Source organism: Dermochelys coriacea, chromosome 3 (assembly GCF_009764565.3).
Source record: "Dermochelys coriacea isolate rDerCor1 chromosome 3, rDerCor1.pri.v4, whole genome shotgun sequence".
In the NCBI taxonomy this organism is placed as follows: Eukaryota; Metazoa; Chordata; order Testudines; family Dermochelyidae; genus Dermochelys; species Dermochelys coriacea.
The window spans coordinates 42,974,328-42,987,039 of record NC_050070.1 but is presented as its reverse complement, the minus strand read 5'-3'; the positions used below and the strand labels follow the sequence as shown (position 1 = coordinate 42,987,039).

At 42.1% G+C, this 12,712-nt stretch overlaps 1 protein-coding gene across 1 annotated transcript in view; it reads left to right on the top strand.

The window, feature by feature from the left end:
* The window catches only part of CSMD1 (CUB and Sushi multiple domains 1), a 2,060,919-nt gene that overhangs the window by 1,360,532 nt on the left and 687,675 nt on the right, over positions 1-12,712 (top strand). The window contains 2 exon segments of the mRNA XM_038396611.2: positions 653-777; positions 6,174-6,295. Of these exon segments, the coding sequence (XP_038252539.2) occupies positions 653-777; positions 6,174-6,295 (247 nt within the window).

Here is a 12,712-nt window from a genome sequence, read left to right as displayed (position 1 = left end):
CCACTTTCACCTCTGGTAACAGTAATCATCTTTCACTACATTTGAGACCAAATTTATCCCCGGTTTAACCCTCTGAAGGAAGTTTCAGAAGAGGATTGTTCAGCACAGTGAGTTTTCCTTTTTTCACTCAATGGTGGCTGATTACATTCAGCATTCTTACTCTGCAGAGCAGCGTTTCCCAAACTTGGGATGCCGCTTGTGCAGGGAAAGCCCCTGGCGGGCCCGGACAGTTTGTTTATTGGCTGTGTCTGCAGGTTCGGCCGATCGTAGCTCCCACTGGCCGCGGTTCGCTGTGCCCAGCCAATGAGGGCTGCGGGAAGTAGCGCGGGCCGAGGGACATACTGGCAACCGCTTCCCGCAGCCCCCATTGTCTGGGCACAGCAAACCACGGCCAGTGGGAGCTGTGATCGGCCAAACCTGCAGACATGGCAGGTAAACAAACCGGCCGGGCCCACCGGGGCTTTCCCTGTACAAGCGGCGTCCCAAGTTTGGGAAACACTGCTGTAGAGTACAAGCCCTTTCTTACTTGAAAAAAGAGAACTTTTCCTTAAATTCGTGTTTGGATCTTGAATTAGTGATGCTGTAGTTGTTTGATGAAGGATTCCTGATGTTTCTGTAATAATCTTTCTCCTTTTCTTTCCATTATCCCCAGGGTGGGTGCAAATGTACAGTTCTCCTGTGAGGATAATTATGTGCTCCAGGGTTCTAAGAGCATCACTTGCCAGAGAGTGACAGACACACTAGCTGCTTGGAGTGACCACAGGCCAATCTGTCGTGGTAAGATTTGACTCCTTTAACATTTTTTCCATTTTAAAATAATCTAACGTGGTCTCTTTGTATTATTTCCCTGCCCTTTCTGATATTTGCAAGTCCTTCCAATTTAATATCTGCAATTTTTTTTAAGGTGCTTTTAATTCCCTCCATCTGATAATTAAGAAAGATGTTAAATGAATCCTCTATTTTCCTTATTGTTAAAAGAAAAAAAATAGTATAATTCAGTTCTAAAGGGACAATAATCTGTTTAGAGACACTCCCAAAACTAGAGGTTAATGTGATTTGCATAGCTAAAACACTGCACAACACTCTGAGGATCAGATTGCAGCCAGCCTCTAAGGAGCTGCAAGGTTTATTGTTTTAGGCCAAGTCTACACTATAAACCTACATCAGTATAACTATGTCACTGTGAGAAATCCACACCTCTAAGTGACACCTAACCCAGTGTTTCAGAGTAGCAGCCGTGTTAGTCTGTATTCTCAAAAAGAAAAGGAGTACTTGTGGCACCTTAGAGACTAACAAATTTATTAGAGCATAAGCTTTCGTGAGCTACAGCTCATCCGATGAAGTGAGCTGTAGCTCACGAAAGCTTATGCTCTAATAAATTTGTTAGTCTCTAAGGTGCCACAAGTACTCCTTTTCTAACCCAGTGTGTAGACAGTGCTATGTTGATGACAGGGCTTCTCCTGTTGGCATAGCTACTGCCTCTCATGGACGTAGAGTACCTTTGCAACCAGGGGACTGGAGGGATGAGGCTGGATAGTGAGCCTACTGGGCTGGTATTAGGTTTGTGGTGCCAGGATGGAAGTGCTGCTGCGAGTTCTCTGTGTCCCCTTGGCAGGGTGAAGAGAAGTGTACCCACTGAATAGTTGCAGTAATACCATATTAGTTTGCTGTCCTAATACACAAGCATGATAATGGGTGAAATTAGCAAACCAATGGTATAATTGAAGATGGCACTATTAGTGACCCATTGCCTCCCTGGTTGCAAAATATGGCTCCATCACTACCCAGAGGCCAACCTCTATTTATATAGACAGGCTTCCAAAGGTGCCAATACTCTGTGTTCCCATCTCATAAATTAAACTATTCAATGCAACATACACTATAATCATAGGACTGGAAGGGACCTCAAGAGATCATCTAGTCCAGTCCCCTGCACTCGTGGCAGGACTGAGTACTATCTAGACCATCCCTGACAGGTGTTTGTCTAACTTCCTCTTAAAAATCTCCAATGATGGAGATTCCACAACCTCCCTAGGCAATTTATTCCAATACTTAACCACTCTGACAGGAAACTTTTCCTAATCTCCAACCTAAACCACCCTTGCTGCAATTTAAGCGCATTGCTTCTTGTCCTATCCTCAGAGGTTTTCTCCCTCCTCCTTGTAATAACCCTTTATGTTCTTGAAAACTGTTATCATGTCCCCTCTCAGTCTTCTCTTCTCCAGGCTAAACAAACCCAATTTTTTCAATCTGCCCTCATAGGTCATGTTTTCTAGACCTTTAATTTTTTTGTTGCTCTTGTCTGGATTTTCTCCAATTTGTCCACATCTTTCCTGAAATGTGGTGCCCAGAACTGGACACAATACTCCAGTTGTGGAGTAGAGCAGAAGAATTACTTATCGTGTCTTGCTTACAATACTCCTGCTAATACATCCCAGAAGGATGTTCACTTTTTTTGCAACAGTGTTACACTGTTGACTCTCATTTAGCTTGTGATCCACTATGACCCCAGATCCCTTTCCGCAGTACTCCTTCCTAGGCAGTCATTTCCCATTTTGTATGTGTGCAACTGATTGTTCTTTCCTAAGTGCAGTACTTTGCATTTTTCCTTATTGAATTTGGACTGTTCATCAAATTCCTTAAACAAATAGCAAGTAGCCATGTGGATAATAAAACAAACACAACCCACCAAAGTCTTCAGCCCACCCCATCTTCAAAAGCTTGACGGGGAAAACATAGGCTGTGGCTGACAGACAGGGATTAAATTTCAAAGTTGAATTCTCATAGAAAGTATACCTTACCCTAACTCCTATTTATAGCTAAAGGACTCTGATTCGATTGCCTATGCTAATCTATTTAGTAAAGCATGAATTCTACCTGTATGTCACTGTATTTTGCATTAGCTTTGGTTTCCAAAGCTGTCTTTAGGTGTAGTCTCAGTTGCAGTCCTTACTGTCCTTACATTTAGATACTACTATAAGAGTTAGATTGCAAGCCAATGGCAGAAGGACCAGGGAGGAGATGGAACTTGGCCCAGGCCTTTTCTCCATGCCTCCTAGGAGAATTGGCCAGCTGCAGTGTGGAAAACACAGATTACATCCTCCTACAAATTGACACAGGAGGCTTTTTCTTGTATGTGACTTTAAGCTCCAGGAAACATTGTACTTGCAGTCGGATGGGGGAGGTCCACACTTCGTCAAATGGCCGGCAGCAACTAAAAGCCACAGTCTAGCCTTGACTATTAATTTTATTATGAGTCCAACTCCCAGATTTTCTAATTAATGTATTTCTTTAATGTTAAAATTTTGCCTTTCCAAAGCGTCAGGCACAAATAAATCAATTTCAAATTACTTACAAAAGTTATCTGCATATATTTTAATGTTGAAAAATAGATATAACAATTAAGTAACTGCTTTGCCCAAATTTGGGTGATTTTCTTATGACAGCCCATTTTGGTCAATTTCTTGGTCATGGGATTTTTAAAAAACATAAATTTCAGATTTAAATATCTTAAATAATGAAATATTTAAATATTTAAATCTGAAATTTTATGATGTTCTACTTGTATGGGTCCTGACCCAAAAAGAAGTTGGGGGGGTCACAAAGTTATTGTAGGGGGCAGGGGTTGAGGTTATGCTACCCTCACTTCTGTGCTGCTGCTGGCAGTGGTGATGCCTTCAGAGCTGGGTGAGCGGAGAGTGGTGGCTGCTGGCGGGAGCTCAGCTCTGAAGGCAGAGCTGCTGCCAGCAGCAGTGAAGAAGTAAGGATGGCATGGTATGGTATTGCCACCCTTACTTCAGTGCTGCTGCCTTCACAGCTTGGCTGTTGGTCAGCAGCTGCCGCCACTCTCCATTCACCCAGCTCTGAAGGCAGCACAGAAATAAGGGTTGCAATACTGTGACCCGACCCCCCCCCCAAAAAAAACTTTGCAACCCCCTTTTGGGTCAGGATCTCCAGTTTGAGAAACACAGTTTGAGACTCTCACCCATGAAATCTCTATAGGATAGGGTAAAAGTACACAAAAGACCAGATTTAACAGGGGGAAACCAGATTTCACGGTCCGTGATCATTTTTCATGGCCGTGAATTTGGTAGGGTCCTAGATCTGCCCAAATAGTTGTATCACCTTTGGAATCAAGGCCAAAATATGGTCAGACTTATAGAAGAAATATGCTAAAATTTAAGAAATGGCACAATAAAAGTTAATTTTCTTTTGGTTGGAGCTATGATGCATCTACTGGGTCATGGAGCCAAAGTATCGTCTAGTTCACATCTCATGATTCTGGTCCTGTTATTCTAATGATTAAAATTACTCTTGGTTGGTACAGTCGGGAGATGCTGATCTGCTAAATATGTTATTTCCCTTTCATGTTGTTAAATCTGAACACTGATACTTCTCCATATGATAGACATGCTTAGCTTGCTAGTGTTCTTCATTCATGCTTTGGTAGAATTACCTATATGGATGCAAGGATGCATCTGGCTTTTCTGCTGACACTGTTGTTATTGCCACTTTAGGTGCCTAAGTCCAATGTTTAGGCACCACTGGCATTCATGAAACCCCCACTAAGCTGCTGCATAACCCTGTAAGTGCCTAAAATCCTGAGGCACCTACATTTCCACCATTAATGTCCCCAAACATGACTACATTTCAGTGGCTGGGCAGGTGATCAACCATCTAAGTCCTGACATTGTCTGGCAGCTTGGTGCTTAACTCATCCCTAAGACACAGCAAGATTCATAGAATAGACATTCCTCTACCTATCTTGCTTTCTGGGCCTAATCCAGTAGGTCTGCTCAGAGAAGGTCTAAACCCACACAAAGCAGACAGGAGGCAGCATTCCCCCCTTTTTATCATTTAGCCCTGTGGTTAGGGAACTAGCCCAAGATGTGGGAGACACAAATTCAGTTGCCTCCCTCTGCCTTATATGGCAAGGGAATTTTGACTTTTGTCTCCCACATCTCAGGAAAGTGCCCTTATCACTGGGCTAGGGGTTATTTTGGAGTGGTGCTCTCCTGTTTAAGCTGTTCTACTGTGTATAAATGTAATATTCATTAGGCCAGAGGGAGGGTGAGAATCACTCTATATGCCAGTAGTTAGGGAACTCCCTTGGGAGGAGACCCAGTGGCAGCTCTTGCAAAAATGGCTTAGGTGCCTAACTCTGGGGGAGAGTTCATGCTGTGAATCCCAAGCATAGATAGGTGCCTCCCTCTACTCTGGACTCAGGCACTCAATTCCCTGAGTGGAGTGCAATTAAGCTCCATGCTTCTCCTCAGCATTTTCTACTGGCTAGTGATTCAGTGTACTGGCATTTAAGAATCCTAATTTAGGCACCCAATTCTCCTAATGCATAATACACCTAACTTAAGGTTGTGAATTCCACTAGGCTGCAGGATGCCTAAGAGTTTAGCATTAACAGTAGTCAATGCAATGCCTAAATCTCATTGAAAGTTAATGAGGTGGGAGGGTCACAGAGTCCGGGCTGCAGCCTAACCCCAAATATCTACATTGCAAGTAAGCTCCTTAGCCCGAGCCCCATGAGCCCAAGTTAGTTAGCATGGGCCAACTGTGGGTTTTGAAGTGCAGAATAGACATACCCTAAGTCACTAAGGAGATTTTGAACATTTTACTCCTATACATTTGGCCAAGGTCACATAGGAAATCTGTGAGAGTGTGGAGTTGAACCCAGGAATGCCTGGACCATCCCCTGCAATGGGAGGGACTTAGAGATCACAGAAATCCATGTGTAGAGCTGGGGAAAGTGTTACAAGACCAGTACATCTTCATCTAATGTTTCTGCTGTCTATGCCAAGAAACCTGCTGAGCAACCTTGAAAGAACATTTGTACCTGCCAGTGGACAGTGGTGCCACTGAGGTGAAACTTCCCCTTGCCATGTGGGGAATTCACTTACAATAAGAATAAAAATAAGGTATAGTAAGTATTTTTGTTCATGAACTGAAAAGCACTCCTGTGTTTCTTCTTTAAGTCTTTTTCAATGATTTTGCAAATCCATTTTAACTTCTTCAGCACAGAATTATTTTACTGACTATTAATGTAGTCATTATTGTACAATAGGCTGTTAATGATAAAATAGTTTTTTGTAAATAGTTTCCCCAAAATTACTTGCCACTACAAAAATTAATTCCTTTTCTCTTTGTGCTAATTATTCTAGCTAGAACATGTGGTTCTAATCTGCGTGGACCAAGTGGAATTATTACATCACCTAATTACCCAGTTCAATATGAAGACAATGCACACTGTGTGTGGGTTATCACAACAACAGATCCTGAAAAGGTATGCCTTTTATCTGATTGTCCAAACATGTAGATTTGGTGAACATGGGATCAAGGGATCCTTACTTCAAAGTAAGTTATGAAGGTACTGATTCCTAATATCCAGATGCTACAAATAAATATAGGATTTTGAAAAAACAAAACAAAATATGAATGACTAAAACCTAAAATATTGTCCCTTTCGAACTGTAGGTTTCAGTCCAAGCCTTCAAAATGTAAATAAATGTCCCAGCATGTTATGTAAAAATCAGGTACAACAATATATCAAATGGGGACTGATTTTGCAAGGTACACCATGGGGGCATGATCATTATTCAGGAGCCTTAAATTGAATAAGGGAGAAAATTTATTTTCTCTGCTCTTGTTCCTTATATTATTACCTAGTTATTATGGTTTTCATTTATTTTATTTTTCTTGACACACATGACTGTGGGTTTTAAAGTTAGTATTTCCTAAGAGTTTTGCATACATAATTCTGATTAATTATAGTACACAAAAAGCAAAACCTGGTATGCTGCTTGTACTGTTATGCAATGCATTTTTGTGTTGCTGCAAAATCAATTTCCTGACAATGTAAATCAAATAGAGACCCCCTACTGTGAAAGAATAAAGAAACAGAATAAAACTCCCCTTGCTTTTCTTCACTAAAAAACTGAATATCTCAACTGTGCAAAGCTGGAGAGTGAACAATGTGTATATATATTTTCAGCATTACAAATGTTAACTATTCCAATTCTATTTGCAACAATGCATGTTTGTTTCTATTAGTATATTAAAGAAAAGAAACCAACAGCATGTCTCACCAGAAGATGGACACTTTGTAAGCAAACATAGGTGTGCACCATCCTTATATATTGTTCTTTATGTAATTTCCCTACAGGTGCTCCACTTGAGATGCACATGCGCCTCTCAAGCCCTTGATTGGAGATTGTCCATTAGCAGTTTCCGTTGGCATGTGCATGCACTTTATACACTCAATGTGTGACACAAGGTTGTATATAGAGTGCAAGTCAGGTCAGGACCTCCGCCTCATACATCTGTCTTCAGACAGATCCAGTACCCCTTCATCCTAGGCCAAGTCCTCTCCTAAGAGGGGGAAGACTTCAGAGGATGCAGAGATACCTTTGAAGAGGAGCTCCATTTCCCATCATAATGAGTTGGCTCCCAGAAGGTCCTGGTTTCCTGTTAAGTTTGTGGAGTTGGAGGCCTTGACCTCTCCACTTGGTATCATGGAGCCAAAGGACTCTTCTTCTGATACCAGTAGGGCCAGTAGATCGTGGAATGCTTCAGAGAAGCATGACTCCAGCAGGTCAAAGTACTATGTATAAAGGACAGGAAGGCCTAGAACATACAGTCCTCTAGAATGGCACCATCTATGTCAGACTTACTATCAATGCCTTCTCATTCACAACTGCCAGTACTGGCAAAACTGAAGCACCAGACACATTCAGCCCCCAGCACTTACGCACTCCAAATCAATAGCATCATCCACCTCAACTGCTGCATTGCTACCAATCCATCTGGTACTGCAGGAATTCTGCTACTCCAGGGACTTGTCAGTTTTAGATGAGCCGGAGTCCCCACTATATATGGGTACTGAATGACTCTTGGTACTGAGATCCCAGCCTCTGGATTACCACTTGCTTCCTGGTATCTCAAGATTATCTGTCTTTTTCTTTTTCTGCTAGGTCCCCCCTTTTGAAGGACACCAGGAGGGATGAAGGAAACATTCAATCAGTCTCCTCTTTATCGGTGCAGGTTTCTCTCCACATCAGTACAGGCACCCATACTTTGACAAGGATCCTTGTCCATGACAGGGATGGTGGGATCAGTCCTGGGTGCCACCCACTTTCCCATATGGATCCCCCAGTGACCATACGGTGATCTGTGGGTGGCTCGTCAGCAGCAATTTGCCAGTGTCATTGCACTAAGTGGCTAGGGTTACACAATCTCCTCTACCAACTGCCAATAAGAGGAGTCCTTTGAAAAACAGGAGACTAGGGTGTATAAGAAGGCTCAACCCTCAAACTCCTATTTCTTCCTCCTCTCTGATGCCTTTCAGATATTCTTGAGAAGGTTAAAGACTCACAACACAAACTCCTGGACATTGTGCAGTGGGCGACACCCGCCAACATTGCACTACCCGTTAATAAAGCGCTCCTAGATCCAGCAAAGACTGTATGGCAAACTCCTTCCACCATTCTGCTGACTTTCAAATGGGAAGATAAGACATATTCTGTTCCTCCCAGAGACTCAGAATTTTTGTTTTCCCACTCCCCATCTAATAGCTTGAGAGTAGATGTTATAAATGAGAGAGATAAACAGCATTATTTTAGGTCTAACCCTTATCATAAGGAGCAGAAGATATTAGATTTTTTGGACAAAAGACTTACTGATCCGTGACCCTCCAATTTCAGATCACAAACTATCAAGTGATTGTGACCAATTATGACTTAACAAACTACATGTTTGCAGCCTTGATTAAACATCTTCCGTGGGAGCATAGAGAACATCTTCATCATGGAGGGTCAATTATTTACCAAGTACATGTCTCCAAGATTCCTTAGATACTTACAGATACCACCACATCTATCTCAACAGCAGTTATGTATGGGACTTCATGGCTCCAACTCTTGAGGTTCCCAAGAGAGGTTCAGAATACTGTTGTGGACCTCCCATTTGGTTGGAAGATCTTCTTGGGGACTAAGGATGAGTTCCTACACTCACTGAATGACTCCAGGGCCACGTTGAGGACTTTGGGTATATATACACGCCATGATCAACTGGATCTAGCAGGTCTCAAACAGCCCAGAGATCACACCCTGTCCAGTTCTCTGGATTTCATAGAACTGCTTAACCTGATAAAAAGAGACTAAGACTGCAGAGGAAGAGCTGTTTACCCTCCTTCAGTGACTATGCAGTTGTCATTGAAACAATAGTTTTTTTCAGGTTGGTTGAGGGTTCAATTCCTCCCTTGTCTCTAGTTTGGAAGCTGCCACCTTTCACTCATCTTTCCACTTTTGGAGACAACCTTTCCCATTTCCAACAGGCTTGGTGGAATAATACAACAGACAAGTGGGTTATGGAGGTTATAACATCAGATGACATCATATACTTCACATCCCTTCCTCCCCATCCCCCTTCAGGGATCCGTCTCATGAGACTATACGAGTCAAGAAGTGCAACCATCTCCTTCATTTAGGAGCAGTAGAGCCAATACTGTCTCCTTACATGGAAGAGGGTTTTTCTCATGCTGAAGAAGGATAGAGGGTGGAAACCAATCTTAGATCTGAGGCAACTGACAGAAGTTTTAAAATTTCAACATTCAGGATGGGGACTCTGGCAGCTATAATTCCTTGTCTAGATGTAGGAAATTGGTTTTTGGCCTTTGACCTGCAGGACACCTACTTCCCTATAGGGATACATACCACACTCAGGAAATAGCTACATTTTACCCTGGGCCAGGAACACTTTCAATACCAAGTTCTTCCTTTCAGTCTATCTTTGGCCCCAGGGGTGTTCTCAAAGGTTCTAGCCATAGTAGCTGCTTACCTTTAGTGAGAAGTGATTTTAGTCTTCCTGTATCTTGATGACTGCCTACTCAAAGGCTGATCTTATGAAGCAGCACAGATTTCCACTAAGACAGCCATTTCTGTCTTCCAGAAATTGGGTATCTATCTAAACAAAAAATCCACTTTAGCCCCTGCATACAATCCATAGGAGCATACTTAGATTAATTAGCAGTCAGGGCCTTCCTTCCCGCAAACTGATTGATTTAACTTTGGCAAATCTGGTCAGGTCAATTCAAGAGAGCCCCCAGACTACAGTAAGGAACAATTTACCGCTTCTGGATCTTATGGCAGCAAGCACCTTTGTGACTGAACATGCAAGACTATGCCTCCACTACTTTTAGAGTAGGTTCAGAAGTATATAGTCCTCAACCAGAAACAGCTTGAACAAACAGGTCACAGTTTCCTTCCAGGTGAAGAACTCTGTAGAGTGGTGGAAAAATCAACTCTGTCTGTGTGGGTGTCCCTTTCATCTGCCTAGCTCCAACAGTAGCTATAACACATCACTGTTCAGGTGGAAGCATGCCTCAGTACCCTCTAAACTCAGGGCAGATGAGCACCTCTGGAAACAGGTCTCTGTATCAATTTGTTGGAACTCAAGGCAGTCAGGGAATTTCTGCCTTCACCTTCTACCTATTGTGAATGGTAAATGAATCAGGATTCAGATGGACAATCTGGCTTGCATGTTCTATACCAACAAACAGGGGGGAGCAACATCCCCCTCTCTGTGCTCTGAAACTGTAAAGTTATGGAACTGCCATATAGCTCATCAGACTCGCATCTCAAATATTTACTTTCTGGAGTTCAGAATGTCCCAACCTATATGCTCAGCAGGTGCTTTTCCTAGGACTTGCAATAGGATTTGGTGACTGAAATTCTTCATGAGATATTTCAAAGGTGGAAAATTTGCACATATGGACCTAATCACTACATTCAGCAACAAGAAGTACCCCCTACACTGCTCAATAGAGACCTCAGTTGTCAATGGCCTTTCCTATGCATTTCCTATGCATACCTTCCAATACCACTAGTACTAAGGGTGACAAACAAGATCATCAAGAACTATAATCCTTATAGTACTGATCTGGCCAAGACAGACTCAGTGCCATTACATTTTTCACCTATGTCCAATTGCAATTTAAGCTTCTGAGCATCCCTCATCTTCTCTCCCAAGGTGGAGGTTGCATGATTCACCCAAACCTAGAAGTCCTCCATCTCTGAGTATGTCTCATAGGTGATTATAATACACCTGCTCAACAGGAGTACTACAGATATTAAAACAGGTAGAAGAGTCAATTTGAATTCCCTTCAGAAATGGAAAAGGTTCAATCACTGATGTCACTGTCACCATCTTGTGCCTGAATCCTCTTCACTCTCAGACATCTTGGATTACCTGCTGGACTTCAAGAAATCAGGGTTATCATTTAGCTCCATTGAGGTTCATCTGGCTGTAATATCAGCATTTCATCACCCACTAGAATGGTTTTCCATATCTGTTCACCCTGTGTCCTCATGACATGGGTTTAGGGAACCTCTGGCCCCATGTTAAGGATCCTACTCCTTCTTGGGATCTTAACCTGGTACTTTGATACCTCATGGAACTGCTGTTTGAACCTATGGCAACCTATTCCTTTCCTCATTTATCTAGGAAGACAGCCTTTCTAGTAGCTACCATGTCAACTCACAGGATTGGGGAGATTGGGGCCCTTATGGCAAACCACATTTATGGTATTTTTCAAGGACAAGGTCTCTTTATGGCTGCATTCTAAATTCTTACCTAAATGCAGTCAGATTTTCATCTTAACCAGGACATTTATCTACCAGTATTTTTCCCTAAATCACATAAATCTCAGTTTTAGACTCCTTTCATACTTTAGATACGAGATGGCCATTGACCATTTCTCTAGATAGGACCAAGCAATTTCAGAAATCATCCGGATTATTTGTCTCAACCGCGGAAAGATCCAAAGGGTCCACGATCTCTATACAGAGACATTCAAGGTGGATTTCTGGGCATATAGTTGCTTGTTATGACACAGCTGGGGTTCTGGTATTTTACCTTCTCAAAGGATATCATCACATTCTGCCAGATAACAGACAACTTCTTCAGCTTTACTCAAGAACATTCCAATGGCTGAGATATGCGGAGCTTGTACATGGGCCTTAGTGAATAACTTTTCTAATCATTATTCCTTGGTCCAACCCATCAGATCTGATGTGGCACTTTGTTCTGCTGTACTGCCTTTTATCTTGGACTTTATCCCAAAGATCCCACTTTCCTGTGTGGATACCTGAAGTACCACAGGGACACTACTCAAAGAACAGGTTACTCACCTGTTTATTAAGGTGTATTTTCCTATTGGTGATCCACTACCCCCTTCCTTCCCCTCTGCCTCAGACTTTTCTTTGCTAGATGTTCAGATAAAGAAGGAGCTGAGGATGGTTCATTTGTGCAGCTCTACATACCATTTAGGGTGCAGCACTAGGTTGTATGCCGTGCATGCATGGGCTGAACAAACACTGCTAGTGGAAAGTCTCTGATCAGGGGCTCAAGAGGTGCATGGACAACTGAAGCAGAACACCCTGAAGATGCACATCTAGTTCTTATAGAAATTGGAGTTAGTGATTTGTAAACAGCATTTAGAGTTCAAAATATCTAAATTGTCTTAAAAAGTTTAAAATAAAATTGTCTTTTTAAATAAATGGAAATGTTATTTTGGGGGGAAATTGGGTAATGTTTCTGAGACACACTTGCCAAATTCACTGAATCAGAAATATATATTCAGTGACGTGTTTTGCCATATATTTCATTCTGAAAAATACAATACATTTCATGAAAGGAAAGGAAA